Source organism: Abramis brama, assembly GCF_963993115.1.
Source record: "Abramis brama genome assembly, chromosome: 14".
Classification (NCBI taxonomy): Eukaryota; Metazoa; Chordata; class Actinopteri; order Cypriniformes; family Leuciscidae; genus Abramis; species Abramis brama.
In genome coordinates, this window is record NC_139976.1 from 21,544,616 (window position 1) to 21,563,647 (window position 19,032).

At 36.6% G+C, this 19,032-nt stretch overlaps 3 protein-coding genes across 5 annotated transcripts in view; 2 read left to right on the forward strand and 1 right to left on the reverse strand.

Moving 5' to 3' along the window:
- Positions 1-10,043, reverse strand: part of plcd3b (phospholipase C, delta 3b) — a 174,765-nt gene extending 164,722 nt beyond the window's left edge. Inside the window, exons 1-4 of one of the 2 annotated variants that reach the window (XM_084134388.1) lie at positions 9,870-10,043; positions 9,279-9,378; positions 6,267-6,434; positions 1,177-1,405 (exon numbers count right to left, since the gene is read on the reverse strand). In XM_084134388.1, the coding sequence (XP_083990514.1) occupies positions 1,177-1,405; positions 6,267-6,434; positions 9,279-9,378; positions 9,870-9,872 (500 nt within the window). In that variant the 5' untranslated portion in view covers positions 9,873-10,043. Of the gene's footprint in view, positions 1-1,176; positions 1,406-6,266; positions 6,435-9,278; positions 9,379-9,809 lie in introns of both variants that reach the window. The other variant, XM_084134389.1, reaches the window with a different exon arrangement.
- A 388-nt stretch (positions 10,044-10,431) lies between these two features.
- On the forward strand, positions 10,432-14,904 carry acbd4 (acyl-CoA binding domain containing 4). 2 transcript variants are annotated; one of them, XM_084134552.1, is made up of 11 exons: positions 10,432-10,693; positions 10,939-11,085; positions 11,306-11,426; positions 11,539-11,623; positions 11,773-11,893; positions 11,972-12,100; positions 12,398-12,486; positions 12,569-12,776; positions 13,320-13,534; positions 13,951-14,004; positions 14,142-14,904. In XM_084134552.1, the coding sequence occupies exons 2-11, from the start codon at positions 10,998-11,000 to the stop codon at positions 14,265-14,267; spliced, it is 1,236 nt and encodes a 411-aa protein (XP_083990678.1). In that variant the 5' UTR covers positions 10,432-10,693; positions 10,939-10,997; the 3' UTR covers positions 14,268-14,904. The 2 variants fall into 2 exon arrangements, with proteins under 2 accessions (XP_083990678.1, XP_083990679.1); XM_084134553.1 differs by having other exon boundaries at positions 13,320-13,507.
- Positions 14,905-16,431: 1,527 nt separating this feature from the next.
- On the forward strand, positions 16,432-18,283 carry hexim1 (HEXIM P-TEFb complex subunit 1). The gene is made up of 2 exons (XM_084134554.1): positions 16,432-16,583; positions 16,796-18,283. Exon 2 carries the CDS (start codon positions 16,812-16,814, stop codon positions 17,784-17,786), a length of 975 nt encoding a protein of 324 aa, XP_083990680.1. The 5' UTR covers positions 16,432-16,583; positions 16,796-16,811; the 3' UTR covers positions 17,787-18,283.
- The last annotated feature ends 749 nt before the right edge of the window (positions 18,284-19,032 follow it).

Genomic DNA, 19,032 nt, shown 5'->3' on the forward strand with positions numbered 1-19,032 from the left:
CCTAAAAAACCTTTTAATCTAGAACCTACATACTGAAACCCACCTAAAACCTACTCTACCTATTGGACATGGGAGTGGCTTCTGACATCACACCTGGATGTGGGCAGGGTTGGATGTCCACCGCAGGATACAGCGAGGCCTACTTTCTGTAGGCCTTAGAGAGACAGCTGTTAAAATGGCTCCCTGATCAGTGCCCTGACTACTGAACAAAGAGAGCTGATTCAGTGTAAATGTGTTAGGGCAGTGCCCATATTTAGTTTATCATGAAAACTAGGCTGAGGGAGATATAAAAGGTATTCAGTATATTCAAATCAGATATTCAATAGATTGTACTTAGTGACTATTCACTCACAACGTGTGTTTATATTTAAAAAAACAAGAAGCAGCGGAGTGAAATGGACAATAATGCAGGAACAGAGGCGTGTTTTTAAAGGTCTAACTTCATATAACAAGTATAAAAAGGTGGCACTCATGTGCGAGATGTTAAAAAAGCAGCACAACAGTCTGTCTAGTGCATAAATAAAGTCTACTTTAGTTGGCAAACAAACTCAAAACTAGCGTGGCACTTCATTGTCTCGTGACATGTTTTAAACATTGTGTCAAGTTATAAGAATCATTTAAAAATGCATCTGGAGTCCATGTGTTCTTTTTAATTCTGTTGCGCCTCTCATTTTCAAGCCCAAGCACGCTTATTTTAACGCTCCTTCATCACTGCTAATTTTCATAACACATAGTTCTTGTCACAAGCCATTTTTCATTTCAAATGTTCCAAACACTGAATGATCGACAACCAGGAACATACATGCATAATCTGTGTACAGACCCTCCCAGCCCATACCCATTTTGCGCTCCACAAATTACATTTAAGTAAATTATTTGCATTTAAATTCATTTTAATTCTACCTGCTTACATTTTTAATTGCAATTCTGCATCAAATTGAGGAATTTAAATGTATTTTTCTCTCAAATAAATTTGCAGTCACTTGTTTCCCACCGAATGAAAGAAATGCTAGACACACCAACAATTCTAGTTCATTAGCCTGATGCAAAAGATTAGAGTAACTTAATCAGTAATGAATAACGGTAAGGTATTTTTACTTGTCATTTGATTATGACCTGGACTAATGAGCTGGGACTGTAGAGTACAACTGAATCTGATTATCTGCTGAAGGATATTTGTCGAGTTTCTCTTTCTGGGTCATGTTGTTGACTCTGCCCTGGAGGGTTCGAATGCCACTGACCCAGTGCTGGGCTTCCTCTTTTGTGTCACACTGGAGATCCAAGCTCTTCCTCCCTCCTTTGAACAAAATTGTGAGACACTGCTCTTCTGGAAGCGAGGTTGCCAGGTTTCTCAACATCTCAGACTTACATCCCTCCCAAACGCACTCCACTTCCATGACAGAGACTGAGAGGAAAGGAGGTATTTTTATTTTGACAAAACCGACATAGTTTAACCAAACATTTAAAATAATACTGCTAATATTGACAGGGGCACAACAATAAGAAAACAAACAATGATTAAGCCAACACACAGACAACTTTGCTTTTCCTGTGTATAGAGTCAATAGTCAGTAGACCAAATACCAAAACATCTTATACATTTAGAAAATGTTTTAAAAGTGTGCAGAAGGTAGACAACAGTGGCCTAAAACATAGAGTATTGACTCCAAAAAAGTCTCCATATTTGTGTCCTGTCAACTGTTTAAATCACTTTTAATAGAAATTAATTTGCTGAGAGACTAAACCTAAATGTTACACTCTCAGAAAAAAGGTACAAAAGCTGTCACTGGGGTGGTACCTTTACAAAAGGTACACCTTTGTACCTAAAGAGTGCACATTGGTAGCTTAAGGTACTAGTACCTAAAGTGTACAAATTGGTACCTAAAAGAAAAAAAAGTGTACCTTTTGAAAAGGTACCACCCCAGTGACAGCTTTTGTACCTTTTTTCTGAGAGTGTATGCATAAAAGTGATTTTCATACTAATTTATAAAGAGCACACCTTACACAGCCTGTGTTAATAGAGATTTTCAGATATTTATTATTACTGGGTGCAGACAGAAAGAGCTTGGTAAATCATCTCCTTTTATCTCTGCATTGTGGTGCCAAAACAAAGAATTAAAATGTGATTAAGAACCATTTTCTGAGAAGTAAATAGCACACAAGCTGCAGACATTAAAATAAGAGCTGATACACATTCCTTTTTTTTAGACAAAGGCACCTGCAACAACAACAACAAAATAATTGTAGTTTATTAGCAAACATTTATTGCTCAGAAGATGCTCATTCATCGTTCAGAGGATGTTTATGTTTTATTCAAATATTAACTTTGAGATGTTGCTCCTAAAATTCTTAAGGAGAAATCAACAGCTGACGTACAGTAAGATTATAAAACTATAAAACGAATGAGGGTAGCTCAGATGATTTGATATTGAAATAATCTGATGAGAAATATTGGAGTTTGTATTGAAATCTCTGACTTCTTGATACGATAATATCTTGGTTGGAGTAATGACTCCTGTAAATGATTTGCCATCACAGGAATAAATTACATTTTAAATATATATTTAAATAGTAAACAGTTACTTTGAAATTGTAATAATATTTCACAATATTACTGTTTTTACTGTATTTTTTATCAAATAAATGCAGCCTTGGTGAGCATAAGAGATTTCTTTCAAAAACATTAAAAAAATCTAACCAACACCAAACTACTGAACAGTGTTGACGGATAAGGATTTAAAATGTGAAATAAATAAATAAAATACCTGGCAAAAAATTCTAATTTTAGGACTTTCTATACTTATTAGAGTGTTGTGTATGTAATGCAATGATATGAACACATTTCAAGAATGTAATTAACCATTTTTTTGGTGAATCAGATCTTTTTCCCCATGAAAATGTCATTCCTGGGTAACGTAATGAAATTTTAAATTAATTACATTTCTACCATTGTTGGCATATACAAATGTACTGATCTCCATAATTGGAGCTCAACAAACAATTAGTGCTCAGAAAACTACATTTTAATCACAATTAATATAATCAATTTGGGATTTCATATAGACATGGGCTCATTTTTGGCTGCTGATAACTCAAAATTCAGAACCAAATAATAAAAAAAAGCTGGAAATTTTTTAAAAATGTTTTCCAAAAAAGTCAATAAGACTTGTTTTATCATCAACTCAACAAAAAACTGAATTGTGTAATCTAACACACAAATATGAGTTAAATTAATTGCCTGTGTCATTGTTAGCCGGAATGACATACTGTTAGACGGAAGGACATTCTGCAATATTTTTCAGGATTACCATAAAACCATCCTCAGTATCATTTTTCTTTCCAAAACTCAAACTTGAAACTAAGAAAGAGACACTGACAAGTTTTTAATGATTTAAAAATCTGTAAAATTTACAGTAAATCTGTAAAATTATAATGCTTAATAAACAATGGCCAAGGGTAAAGTCCAACACATTATACAGCTAAAACATTTAGGGTCCTATTTTAATGATCTGAAACGCAAGCATCAAACACGAAACGCAAGTAACTTTGTGGGCAAGTAACTTTTATAACTGTACGTTCACACCGCCGCTGCGACACCGGAGAAAGATTCGGGGACGCCCTGATCAGGGATGGGCAGTATTTCAGATACATGTATTTAAAATACGTATTTGAAATACAAAATACTATTTTGTATTTTAAAGCCTTTGGAAAAAATCAAATATAATTTGTATTTAAATAAATTTAAGATGAGTATTTTTTGTATTTTCAAAATACATAAAATACTTTTTTGCCAGTCAACCTTGGGTACTGATTTTGTGCATCAACTAGTTCAGACATTCACTAGCTCAGCATTGGATCAGCTATTTTTTTCTTTTCTTTTTTTTTTTTATAAGGTGAGAATGTCTGTGTGTCTGTGGAGGGAAAAGTCCACTGTGCGTCGGGTGAGAAATAGGAATGATACATGTGTCGGTGTACAAAGTCAATTGCGCTGGGTGCAAGATAGGGCCCTTAGGCTTATTGCAAATGAGTTAAGTCAAGTCACCTTCATTTATATAGCGCTTTTAACAATATAGATTGTTTCAAAGCAGCTTTACAGTGATAATAGGAACTTACAGTAACAGAGATTGTTTTGGCTTTACTTCAGCTCTAGAATAAAGTTATTGTCCAGCTAAAGTTAGTTTTGATTGATTCAGTTCCATCGCAAAGATCATTAGTTATTAACTTAGGGGCCGCTAACACAACACCGTTCTAACAGAAAACCCTTAAGTTCTCTCTGCGCAAACTTTAAAAACGCGAACCTGTGAGAACGCTGATGGCGTGCACATGCGTATTACGGGTTTAGTTTATAGGAATGTTTATAGGAGTGTGAACCTATTTCGATTAATATTTCAAATTTGCTTGTTACTGATACATTATCATTCCACTGAGTCATCACTATAATACCTTGCTCTCTTTTTTCCAAGTTACTCAGCCCTAGCTTCTGCATCTGCGTTTATCCTGGCTCTGAACCGTCTCTGCCTCTCTTTATTAGACAGAGGCATCTGGAAGGACAGAATTGACCTTAAAACATCAGAAGCTATACTAAAGCTTTAATAAAATGTTGATATATTAATAAATATGATTACATTATTCATGATTTGACCATTAACATTACAAAATTCAATTCAATGATAATGACCCATGTGTATCATATTGATTCATACATTGAATCATATGAAATCAAGATGAATGACAGCAAAAATATGGCAAAAAGCATACAATTATGTAAATAATGTTAATAATATAACTATAATAACTATGCCTAAAAGTTTACAAATGTTAATTAAAAACTAGATTGTTGTGCATATGTCATTCTGGATAACGGATGACATGTCCTGGCTAACAGAGGTTTTTTGTCATCCAAGAATGACATGTTGTTATCCAGGAATGACAAAACAAATATTTTTTCTTTATAATCAGGCACTAACTTAACCACATATGGAAAACTACAACTTAGCTATCATCACTTAAGGTAATCTTTTAGATCAAATAGATCGTTTTTTTAATATAAAAACATTATAAATGTTTTATTAGTGTAATCCAAAAGGACACATGATATTGCTACAAAGTGCACCATTGACCGAAAAGGTCAAAATATCATTTTAAGAGACGCTTCCTGACCTTTGCACATGTTCTGGTGCTCCTTCAGGGTCTTCTTTTTGATACAATATTATGTCACATGACATACCAAAATGCATTATGGTATAAAATGGTCATTGATGTCTGTTAACCAGGACTGACATTAGAGAAATCACAATTTGGAGACAAAAGTCTTTCTGTCATGAAAATTTAAATAAGCTTAGTATTATCACTATATTTGTAGGTATCGTTGAAAACATCAATACAATTATGCCCAAGTAGATTTTAAATACTTTTATTTATATTTTTTTTTTACTTTTTTGTCGTATTTTTATATTTTTAGATATTTTATATTTTAAGCCGGGACAGTTACCCGGAATGGCATTTTGGGACTTTTGAGCTCAATAGTTCCTTAAAGATTAATTATTTATAATAAATTCTCACATGAGTAATTGAAGAGGGGGAAGTTGAGTCACTTAATGAAGTGCATTTAAAAATGTAAACATTTTTAATATTATGAATATGCTTTGGACACCAGAATTGACACACCATGTCATTGACCCGTATGTGGAATTATTTAAGCAAATGTTGTCTAGAAGAAACAATTGAGATAACCTTTTTTTTTCCATTCCTACAGGCACACACACACACGAGTTAGTGTACAAGTGGGTGCAAACGCACATGTCTCAGCCACATCACACAAAACATGATGTTTCCAACTAAAAGCAATTATAGACCATAATTCTAATTTAAGACGTGCATAGTTGCCAGGGCAATGATAATAATTCATGTACTATATGGAGCAAACCATAAAGTGAAGGGCTGCACTCTTCCCACATAGTCACAGACTGTAATTAGAGTGTAGTGAAGCTTAGAAACCCCCCCGTCTGATCTACAAATAGGCCAGCCCTGTAATGACTGTCAGTGCTGTGGCCAGTAAACCTGGATCCTGCCTGTTTGGGCAGCCATAATTAGGAGGTGTATTCACCGGGAGGGGCACAAACATTTCCACACCACAGAATACAGAACATCATTTATACACACTTGCTTCTTCATGAAAATCTTATTTTGAACATTTTCACTCTATGAAAAAAATGATATTCTAATCCAATACATATAAACACTATATGCTGAGCATGAAAACTCACAGGACTGTTGAGTTTTGGCTTTGTTGGTGACCTTGTTGGATTCACACCAGACGGTGACTCCATCGTTCAACAGCTTTAGCATGCGCTTCCTCTTCCAGCGTGGAGAACGCACCTTCATCATTGAGGAGCCCTGCAACATTGTCTTCACATCGTCATCGTCCTGGACCCCTGCAGGAGTTTATTATAAGACTGATGATTGTGGCACTCAAATCAGTCTTAGGTTCCTATGAAACAAAGCTGTTCTAAACAAAACTGTGTGGAATATTAATAACACCTAATGTGAGTGAAGGCAAAAATAATGTTTATTTTCTTGAATAGTATAAGTTATATTTCAAAAAGGAAAAAAAATGCTGTTTGTTCTCTTTCTCTGGCTCGTTCACTGGTTATTGAAATTTCATTGCATTATTCATAATATTTAGGCTATTTATACCGGACATTTTATAACATGACGAGTGGGTCTTTAACTTATCTTCATTTTAAATAAAAAGCTTTTATGTAGGCCTACTCTGTTTTTTTCACCGGCCAGTGATGGTTCTGAAAGAGAACACGCAGGTTTGTTATAGTAACAAATACAACTTTCACGCGCATCTAACTGACAGATAAACTGCGACAGATATTAAGTAAAATGACATGTATACAAATAGGCTATACATAAATGAAACCTAAATAATATTCTATCTATAAATTACAGGAATGTCTTTCTGTCTGTCTGTGTTTGTGTCTGTTATTCGCATATCTCTCGAATCATAAGTCCGATGGATTTCAAACTTTACAGGTGTTTTACTACGTGCACGAGTAAGTGCAGTGCCAAGTTTGACGTTGTTTGGATTTTGAAATGCAAAAGATATCGTTAAATATATTGGTAAAAGAAGCACACATTGGCTTTTGCCGCTCTAGCCGCTGGCCACTCCCCCTCTCACACTGCACACTGAGTGAGCACAGCGCAGGACCAGAGACGGAGAGGGTCGAAGAAAGCAGCGGAGCTTAAGTAGCCTTTTTTCAGAGTTCACTGTGTAGCCTGCTCCCTGAATCGTCGCGCTTATTCATTTGTGGATGTTAACTGAATCTGTAAGTCAGCTACACTGTTTACTTCTGAATATTATATTTTATTCTGGTGCGCTTAACGTTATCGCTACTGTGTAATAGTAGCCTATGCTATTCACCAACTAAACATATCGAGTACATTTCTAATTAAAAAACTGTACTTTTACTTCGTTACGTTGGGCGACGTTCCTCGACGATCACTCTTTTGAGTCGATTCTGTTCAAAGACTCAAACAAGTTGGCAGATCTGTCTAAATCGGTTCGCGAATCAGTTTGAATGATCTGTTCAGTTTCCTGCACGCACTGAATCGTCTGAAGCGCTTTCAATTCACACTCGACTCGGAGTCGTAACAGGAAGATTTAAGAACATCAAGAGCGTTAGATGAAATAGCCGTGGACCTACAGTACAGTCAAGTGAAAGCAAATCTGCACATGCATCATATTTTTGCCAGCGATGAGGATCTTTATTAGTTGAACATCTTCGTATGCTGTCTGTGAATGAATGATTGGACGATACATTCGATTTAATTTCATTCAGGTAATACATTTTACAACCAAACAGATTATTACGCCACGATAGCACTACTACAAAGTATGACATTACCTGTTTTTTGGACATATACATTAATTTATACATTAAATAAGCTACCATTGTCCACAGTTTATGAAATGAACACCCGCCATCCCGCGGTAATGTGTGTGCAGTAATGTGTGTGCAGTAATGCAAAACTCTGCAGAGTCACTTTATTTTGACATTGTCTAATAATCCAAATGTAGTTGTATAAGTTACTATTATACAAACCAAAGGACAGGCAATGATTTTCGGGCTACAGATGGCAGAAATAATGCTTGTCTCTTCTGTTTTTGTTGCAAAGATAGCCTATCTAATTATGATATTAATAGTCTAAATTAAAAATACATTTAAATTTCTAAATAAAACATCTAAATAATATCATGTTTTATATATATAGCCTATATATGATCCGAAGTAACAAGTAACTTACTTACTCTACTTGAGTAGTTTTTTCATTGGATACTTTTTACTCTTACTCAAGTAACTATTAAGATTATTACTTTTACTTTGAGTAAATATTTCTATAAGTACTTGTACTTTTACTTGAGTACAGTTTTTGGATACTCTACCCACCTCTGCCTATTCAGTGCGTTCACAGTCTCTTTCACAGCCATCATTTGTAGTAGCCTATTCACATACTGTTTGCTCAAGCATAGCCTGGTCTCAATGCTAAGTTATTACTGTGTCATGCGTGCTGAAGTTAGCCTGTAACTATATGATGTTGAATATGCTATGTTCAATAGTTGCCCTGCCTATTCAACAGGATAGCTCATGTAGGCTATGCAGGCTTAAACAAGGTTAACTCTCCTCTTACCGATAGTGACGGCAAATCCCCATATCCTTACTGTACACCATACCATTCATCAACTGTATACTGTCTACACTGCACTATATGTCATATACTGTTTATACTGCACTACCTGTCTATACTGTGCACATTGCACTTTTCTGCATTTTTGCACTTCTGGTTAGACGCTAACTGCCTTTCATTGTCTCTATAATTGTAATCTGCACAATGACACAAATTGAAACTAATGTAAATCTAATCTAATCTAATCTAATCTAATCTAATCTAATCTAATCTAAACTCCTGATACCTGTACACAGATACCCAAATACATGTCCTAATATCACCATTATAAATTGTTTTGCAACCATGTAGTTCAATTTTCCCTATTTATTGTATGTCATTATGTCAGTATCAGTATTTGCTTTCTACCATGCACAAATACAAATGTCACTGAACTTTTGCTGTGTAATTGTAACAATGAGCACTCAAACACACCAAACCAATAATTACTAAAAACACAAACAAAAACTGATTTTGCACGGGCACTGCACTAGTAATAATAATAATAATAATAATAATAATAGCCTAATAATGTAATGACTTACCCAATTTTTTCAGGGGATCGTCTGGTTTAAGTTGGGACGTCCCCGCTCCATTCTTCTCCTTTCTCAACATGACGCAGTATAGGTCCTCTTGCGTCTTAAGCTAGAGGGTTTATGATGTGGATAAATAAACGATGGTTGTCTAGTTAGTGTTCAGTAATTATATAGCTCTAACTAAACAGTGTAAACACTGCCCCTGTGTGATGAGCTCATGAATGTTAAAAAGCTGCTGTGCCGTATGACATTACATTTCATTGGCTCCGGCTGTTATTTTACAAGTCTACGATACACAAATTCTAACCTACATAAATATAAAGACAGAAACTGTTACCCCTTAAAGCACATAAACCACATATTAAGGTGTCCGATAAAGATTATAGTGTCCAATCTATACTCTAAAACGGTAACCTCAAATGTATTATCTTCTTAATGAATGGCGATTTTGAATCGCAGCTCTTTCAAATGAGATTAGACACAGACATGGAAAAATACAGCGACTGTATCTTCAAATTAAAACGCAAAAATCAAACCCACCGAAAATATACAGCAAACGGGTTTATGATGGCTGGACTAGGCTACATGATGACTTCTTACCATAGACAGCTTTGAGCAGACGATCCTGTGCTGAGATCCGGATTAATAAAATGTCTCCCTCTAGCGATGTCACATTTAAAAACATTTAAAAACAACCAACTGAATCAATCAAAGCTGAATTGCTATTTCAAGCGTAAGGTACGATACAAGTTTAACGTTTGTAGTGTTTTTTTTTTTTTTCTTCTTTTTTTTTTTTCTTCTTTTACATGATTGGTGTACATTAGATATTTTATTTAAATCCAAACAATTTTATAGAAAATACGTTGTGAAAGCTAAACCTAGTGAGAAACGCAATTGAAAGATGTTGAATTTTTCACAAAACTATACACAATTTTTTTCTGTTTGCTATAAACATTCTTACATTTAGTTCAAATAAACATGTAATTAATTGTCAAACACATTCAATAAATATCTTAATTTCACACGTTAATTTTAAATCGGATTTTTGTCAAATCCATTGTTCTCTCTCTCTCTCTCTCTCTCTCTCTCTCTCTCTTTATTTATTTTTGCGAATTTAGCAAGGCTCCTGTGTGCTGTAAATCCGCGAACATCTCTTGCTGACATTGGCTCTCGTTTTGGGACAGAGACCAATCATCACCGTGAATACTCCATTACGTGACAGAACCAGGAAGTGAACTCCTGGTCGAAATTCCAAAAGTTGAACGATCCATTTATTAGAGAACAGAAGCATACAGTCCTCAAACTGATTGTACAAGGAAAGCGTGCACCGCTTTTATAAACTCTGTTTCCAACGTGACCGGTCGTTAATATTGTTTGTATTACAGTTAGTGTTCGGGTGTTATGGCAGCAGCAGTACAGGGCAGGTGAGTTGAACCTAGCTAACTCTGCTTGACCTCCTGGCTAATAACCTGAAATCAAAGAGGGCAGAAAATCTAAGTAATCGGGACGACTAAAAATAATTATATTAATTAAATTAGGGGCTGTTAATTTCATAACCTTTCTAAAGTGTTGTCCAAGTAATCCGAGAGCACAATTTCTTCCGAAACTTGATATCTGATCATTGTTTAGAATGGCAGAATGACACATTTGTCACCAATATAATTTACAGGTTGTCCAGTTAATGCACATGCGACAGCAGGAGTGTGGGGAAGATAGAGACCGTATGATATGCCAGCTCTTGCAATGTCAGAGACTGAGGACTGTCAAAGACGCTTTCAGACGGCTGTCGACGTCATTCAAACCCTGCCCAAAAATGGTAGCTTTGCTCACCATTGACAAAAATGACATTATTGTACATAACAGTGATTATGTCATTCAACATGACATCATCTTATTGTAGAAGATGTAAAACTTGCACTGCTTGTAATTGCAAACATTTCTGTAAGTTATAAATATGAGTCCACCACATCACACTGATTCACATAATTTGTAGCAGCATGTGACACCTATGGTGAATTTAAATTGCACTTGTACAGGTTCCTACAGACCCTCTTATGAAGTGATGCTGCGGTTTTATGGCCTGTACAAACAGGCAGTCAGTGGCCCATGTACAGCACCACGCCCTGGATTCTGGGACCCTATAGGCCGTTACAAATGGTAAAGTTTTAACCAATTTTGAACATCAAGTTCCATAATGTGCCTAATTAAAGTACATGTGATGAGAACCGTTTAAAAACTTTAACACAATGTTTTCCTGGTCTTGTGTCAGGGATGCTTGGAATCAGCTGGGAGACATGAGTCGAGAGAGTGCCATGGCTGCATATGTGGATGAAATGAAGAAAGTTGCACAAGAGGTGTGAGAGCTTCATTGAAACCTCATAAATCCATAAAGCAACTTCAGGGAAAAGAAAGTATTGGAAAATGTTCTCTAAATCATGTCGCTGTAGATAACATGCATATATATATATATATATATATATATATATATATCTATCACTAACAGGTAATAGACAACATGCAAATCAATGAGAAGACTGCATCCTTTCTCCACTATTTTGAACCTCTCTATCATGTCATTCATGATATGCCTAGACCTCCAGAGGCAGTTTTATCTCTCAGATCAGGTGTGAATTATTATTATTTTTGTAAAATACTATGAGTTCTGTGTGATAAACCTATGATTTCGGTGTTCATTTCAAAAGATGTAAATACCAAAGAAACAATTGATAGTTTGGCTGAACATGATGTGGAGAGGGCAACTCAAGAGCCGGCTCTTCAACTGGAGGACACAGAGACGGTCCCTGACAATGAACTTCAACCTAAGAGCACAGGTAGTGGAATGGTTATCTATAAATGTTGGATGTCTATCCAGAACATTTTGGAGTCCACCAAAACAATCTTTTTCAGAAACAAAAGGCTTGTACAAACAAATACTTGCAATTTTACTTTTTTACTTTATATTATATGATATTGGAGCCTACTATGGCTGAAATGCACCAGTCTTGATCACTATCCGGACATGTCTGACCACAGTTGCTTTTCAAACATTGACAGTTGCATATGTAATAAATTATGCTAAGATTGTGTGTGCTGAATTTCTTCTCTTTCATCGCTGTATATGTGTGTAGAGCCACTTCTGTCTGAGGGTCAGGGGCCAACTAGTGACTCAGAGAGTGAAGTCTTCTGTGACTCATTGGAACAGCTGGACACTATAAGGGTCTGAAATTTGATTAAATTGAATTAAAAATGTATGTGATGATATATGTCCTACGTATTGTACACTTTTTATGCCATTACAGCTTGCTGCAATGACAGGTGGTAATTCCAGTTTCCAGAATGGGCATGCACAGACTGAGACCTCTAAAATCCAGGAGCATCATTACAGCCCTCTCTCTCAGATGGGTGTTGGACATGGTGGTGAGGGGGCAGAAGATAGGCATGGTCCTCCCATGAGGAGGAGGACCACAGAAAGACAGGAAATGCAGCAGGACAGGAGGGGTCCTTCTGGTGAGATTAATCTGGATTTTTAATTCAACATTATAAACCACAACCCCAGTCGTCTCTGGGTTCCTCAGGTCTCTATTATAAGTGACCCCATATAACAATATTTCAGGTAAATTTTGTAAATTGTGTTTAAAATATCCAAACACCAGATCCCCACACTAACTACTGTTCAAAAGTTTGGTCAGTAAGATTTGTTAAAAAAAATTAAATGCACCAAGGCTCAGTTTATTTGATTAAAATACAGTAAAAACAGTAATGCTGTGAAATATTATTACAATTAAAATTGTATAAATGAAATGTATTCCTGTGTTTACAAAGCTGTATTTTCAGAAGCCTTAACTCTAGTCTTCAATGTCTCATGATCCTTCAGAAATCAGTCTAATATGCTGATTTGGTGCTCAAGGTCTGAAGCAGAATTCACTCAAATTATTTTGACCACATTATTAGTGCAGATGAAAGTTTGGATGTTGTCCCCAATATTGAAAGCATGTTGAAGATAAAAAGCTAAACAAAAAAACATTATGTATGCACATGTTTTTGTTCCAGGTTATATGTCTCACCGCATTGCCAGATGGCCGGAGCGGCTCTCCTCAGGGGCTGGTTCAGGGCGAGGGGGCGGAGACGATTCTAAAGGTGGGCCTTACGGGCTACAGGACGGTCAGGTGCAGCAGCAGATCATTCTTGCCTTACAGCAACTCAGAGAGGCCATGCAGAGTGTCATGGAGCGACTAGAGGTAGTTGAAGGTCTTGCAACTGCAAATGTAAGAAAGCTGAATAAAATAAAAACCAAAAATGTGCATGCTATATTTGTCAAAATTGAGCAGTCAAAGAATAGAGACAGGATGCTGCATGATTTCGTTTAGTTTATATGAATTTGAAAATCAAAATTTTAAGAATTTAAAAATGGCTTAAATATAAAAAATGTTGATCACCATAAGTATTCATCATAACTGCTGTCATATATGTTGTGCTACTTTAAATGTCATGATTTAAATGTCATGATACATTTTTTTTTATTTGTTCTGAAAAGTATTTTCTGCATTAATCTTTTAGTTTTACCACTAGTTTTGTGCTTAAGTTTTTTTGTGTTTTTTTTGGGTGAATGAATAAAAATTAACTCCATGATTTGACATGTATCTTTGTTTTTATTTTATCTGCATTGTATATTTATTTTAAGGCTCAAAATTCACAGTGGAGATCCCATTTACAATTCACAGCTGCAGAGGATGAGGTAAAACTTCTGACAGACTTGAGCATCAGTCTCGAATTAATGCTTGTCACTGCTTCTCAATCATACAGTATGTATTTTGATCAAATACATGTGGAAAAGAAAATTCTTCAATATTTTAATTTCTGTTTTGCTGACAGGAGAAATGGTGGCCATTTGACTTCTCTGGACGCACATTGCTGCTGTTGTTGGTGTGGCCTTTTGTGACTCAGGGCTTAATGTTTTTGTTGAGACGGAAGAAGAGAAGGATTCATGTGTGCATATAAATTTACTGTACTGAGTAGAAATGAAAGTAACAGTCAAGCTAAAGAATGATCATAATTGTGACCTGGTGTATAACAAAGTATAGCACTTGTTTGTTAGCGTCAGGTGTAGAGAGGAAATGTTCTAACCTCATATCTCTGAAATGTGATCATTTAATCTTGTATGAACAAGATGAGTGCAGTTCTGGAGTCCAGGAGCTGATTATGTTATTAAATGTTCATTATGTGTTCCATGTAATGCTGGTTAAATGTAGCTGTGTGCAGAGACTTTGTCAATAATGATATCCGTTCTCTGGTATTTTGAAAATAAGTCATGTTAATTAGTATGTCTATGTTGATGGTTGAAAATGTAAATGCCTTCTGCACCACAAAGGAGTACAGACCTGCTGATCATACTTGCAGAATGCAGACAGTGGCCTTTGCATGGGGAAGATAACATGCACAGATTCAGAAGCTGTCACTCTGATGATAAAAGGACCAGCAATACAATATCTTCTGACCATAAACCAGATTTTTATTTGTTTTACAATGAGAGGATACAAATAAATGCAAAAAAAAACAACAAAAAAAACAGTTGCATTGTGTATAATATAATGATCGTCCATTTTTCATTTCAATTAAATGTTAAATTTCGACAGAACCTATATTTGCTGGGTTGTTATCTTTTCTGTAGCTGCAACTCAGTTGAGTTTCAATGGGTAGCCTACTAGATGCATTTAGTAATATACAGGTGAGTAGATTCAAACTAAATTAAGTTCTTTAGGAACTAACATCGTTTTATGTTAGATGCCGTCATCTAGGTCAAATTCACGTACAGCCCCATTGTCTCCGTGCAATTATAGCAAATATCGGGATTCTTCCATTCGTTCTGTGGTTTGCGTCCTTAAAACAAATGCCTTCTGTGTGAAATATGACGACCATTTCTTAGCAATACTGATGTGTTTGGAGTTTGCTTTTACTCTCTTTTGACTGAAACGGTTTTTTTAAAAACGTAAAAATGATATCAAACTGATCTGTTTTGGTTTGGTTTTTTAAACAAGGTAGACAGCTTGCTAACTTCCCTAGCACAAATTAATTTGTGAGCGAGCGAGGCAACAATGGGGTTTAATTTCTTAAACCTACGCATTTCCATATGTTAAGAGACAATGCATTGGTGTCTTCTAAAACTAAGTTACTTCTTAGGCAATATCGTGAAAGTGTACATCTAATATGCTCTTCAATATACTAGTAAGCTTTGCCAGCTAGCTTGTAGCTAAATCCAACTGTTATGTCTGGCAGAGACAGGGAATTCTAAATATTTAAGTGTATATATATGAAATGCATGTTCGAACTAAGTAGAGAGGTTTTAGTCTTTTTTTTTTACCAGTTTGCTTGTGCTATCTTATTCATATTAATCTAGACTCCATTACCCAGCTAGCTGGCTAGCGAACATATTGCTAAACAATCGCTTCATCGTTAGAGATCAATACACGTAACAACGCCACGACGTTTTATATGTTGTGTTGTGACATTTCACTTGAACAAGGGAAAAAAAACTTTAGTCGTTATAAATTGCAAGTTCGTCATCACCGTGAACACAATCGTTACTCTTCACATTGAATTGTGAGATACTGCTGTTAAAAGAACTACTTTATGCGTGAGGGGTGATCAATCCTCACAAGGGCGCAGGGTGTGGGTTTAATTGTCAAGGTAGAGATGCAAAATAAACAAACGCGGTGGAATACACTATCATTGTGTGCTTTATACATACAAAATGGCATCAACACACTTTGTAGTATTATGTCTTTGTAAATCGGTGAAAGTTGAATGTGTCGTAGAATGAGGCGGATGTTTCTACCCGCTTCGGACACGCTTGGTAGAGTCCACTAGAGTGGCCGGGACAGCTTTCTTTTTGATTGACAACAAATTCCACCAATCAGAATGCTTCTATGGTTCAGCGAGTGCACAAAAAACTTTTTATCCAATGAAAATTGCGAGTGGGCGTAACCTGCTCAGGACCGAAAACAGTTGTTGAATTGTGGGTAATGAATTTTTTGAGTCAGAGATAATGTATGTGTCAATGCCTAGCGGGACTTCAAGTCCCACAAAGCAGGAAAAAAACTGGAGGACTGGCCGCATGCGCCTTTACGTGGGGGAGGTAATAAATTCACAAGCCCCACAGTTCCCCGTAGCAGAAGCGAATTGGAGTTTGCATTGGAGGGAAATGTTCTCGTACCCGTCGAGAAACCAAGTCAATAGTAGAGGCAGAGGGAACGAAAAGAGTTAACATTAACAGTCTTAGGTAGCATAATAACTCAAATACGAGATTTGAGTTGAACGGTAAGGTACCTCAAATTTTACTTATGCGAGTTTGTTAATGCTGTTTATTATGTATGTTAAAAATCGTTCACTTTTTGAGTAAACATTTCCCTTTTGTCCCCAGTGTTTTGGTGGGTTGTTTTCAATGTTTATGAAGTTGATTTCAATATATCTCAGTTTAACAAAGGAGGGTTTCCCTCATCTCACTGATCACAAACTTGTATCTGCTTCAGGTGGGAGTGTACAGTTATGGAGCTTATTAAAGAAGAAACTGTACCGGAGGATGACAGCAGAGGGCGGCAGAGAGATGGTCTGACAAGTGTCGTCCCCTCGAAACAAGTGCAAAGAAATCAACTGGAGATCTGTCCGGGTCTGGTGTCTGGAGATGTACATCCTATGTGCCGCGGCCGGGATAGGAGCGATCCGGAGCCCAAGGCTGGCGACGCAGCAAGTGACGACGGGTTTCCTGTGGACAAAACAAGTAATAAGAGAGACTCCGATTGCACGAGTCTAAACACAGAGGGGCTGTCAGATGGCCGCCAGGGCAAGAAGAAACACAGACGGCGACCCTCCAAAAAAAAGCGCCGCTGGAAGCCTTACTTCAAATTAACCTGGGAGGAAAAGAAAGAGCTGGATGAACGCGAGACTGCGCGGGCGTCGCGGGTGCGTGCCGAAATGTTCGCCAAAGGTCTCCCAGTCGCCCCATACAACACCACCCAGTTCCTGATGGAGGAACACGACCGAGAAGAACCTGACCTCAACACGGAGCTTGTCGGCCGAAAAACCGGTGCTATCCGCTCCGATGACACGGCCAGTGAGGATGAGAATTTCGAGGCCGAAGAGGAAGACGAGGAGGAAGGGGCCGGCGGCGGCGGTGGCGAAGGGAGCGACGGAATGGGCAGACCCGGGCACGCAGGCGGGGAGTTTTTGCAGAGAGACTTCTCTGAGACCTATGAGAGGTACCACGTCGAGACTCTCCAAAATATGTCCAAACAAGAACTGGTTAGGGAATACCTGGAGCTGGAGAAGTGCATGTCGCGGTTAGAGGAGGAGAACAACTGGCTTCGCCACGTCCGGAGAAATCCCGAGTCCCCTGCTGACGGCACTGGCGCTCAGCGCGTGCGGGAGCTGGAGATTGAGGTGGAGAGACTGAGAGCCGAGAACGAGTTATTACTCAAAACCCCCAAAAGTAAAGGGCCAGGACTCAACTCTCAGTCGAGCTGAATCGATGTTTCATTTCCGTTTTACAAGTCAAATAGTTTCACTGTCTTGGTGTAAACAGCATCTCTATGGTAGCTAAAACCCTCTCAGCCTATGCCATCTGAAGGTAATGTTTTTCTGACAGAATATTGTATTAAAATCTTTCGTGCGGACCCACATATTTGGTCAGTCTACAGTAATGTTAGTCGTTTGTACGATTAAATTGACTTAAAGAATAGCTTGCAATGCTTTTCATGTTATGTAAAAACAAGTTTTTACCATGACGTCACAATCACATCTCGGCTAGTTTCGGGTGTTTTGTTAATTTACCGTAATTGTTGAATGTTTGAAAGCGCCTTTCATTCAGAAACAGAGCAAACATGCAGCGTTTCACATTCATATTTAATGGCGCATATGCTTCAGTGTGTTAATGCATGACAAGACAGTATGTTGTAAACAGTGGAAACCCGTTAATGGTGTTTTGCCCAAATATATTGTCGATTAAATTATTTCACGTTTTAGTTCTAATTTTATTTCTTTATGTTGCCGTTATATTTTCTTTAGATTAGTCTTTAAATTATAAAAAAATCATATACATTTCTGAGAATTCCCTTGACACTCCCCTTTATGTGGACAAACCAATAATAATATAATGTTGAAAAAGGAGACGCTACTTTTTTTTTTTCTTTTTTTTTTCAACCAGCAACCAAATGTAAAATGTACTTGCATGCATTTTTAAAATTCTATTTAAAACCCTGAAACCAAAAAAACAAAACAAAAAAAAACCTTTTATTTACATGCCTGGAACAGTATATATGCTAAATGATCTTTTTGTTGTTTTAATGAGTATTTTGCAGATACTCTATTTTTTGTGTTCTTCAATTTTTTTAATTTACAGATATTTAAACATCTATTTTAAGGGAGAAAAAAATCTTTCCTTGAAAACGAAATTAGTATGACCATGAGATTCAGAAGGCTGAAAAATTAAGAAAATGTGAACAAATGCAGTTGGGTCCCAAGGACTTAGATCCCTTTTCTAGTACACTTACTCATTTAGCTCTAAAATGTTTCATTGGTTTTTTGAATTCTTTTTTATTTTATTTTTTACTAAAATTCAGTAATCATTAACAACTGCAGAGTATGATATTCGTTGGTCAGAAGATGTGATCTGGTATTTTCTCAAATATCTTTTGTGTAATTTTCACAGAACCTACACGTGTTTAGAAACATACAATACCGTTCAAAAGTTTAGGGTCGGTAAGATTCAATG

Coding starts and splice junctions, on each gene's coding strand:
- acbd4 (XM_084134552.1), top strand. CDS start 10,998: ATGCCAGCTCTTGCAATGTCAGAGACTGAGGACTGTCAAAGACGCTTT. Junction 11,427..11,538: donor CCTATAGGCCGTTACAAATG/GTAAAGTTTTAA, acceptor GTCTTGTGTCAG/GGATGCTTGGAATCAGCTGG. Junction 11,894..11,971: donor AGTTTTATCTCTCAGATCAG/GTGTGAATTATT, acceptor TCATTTCAAAAG/ATGTAAATACCAAAGAAACA.
- hexim1 (XM_084134554.1), top strand. CDS start 16,812: ATGGAGCTTATTAAAGAAGAAACTGTACCGGAGGATGACAGCAGAGGG.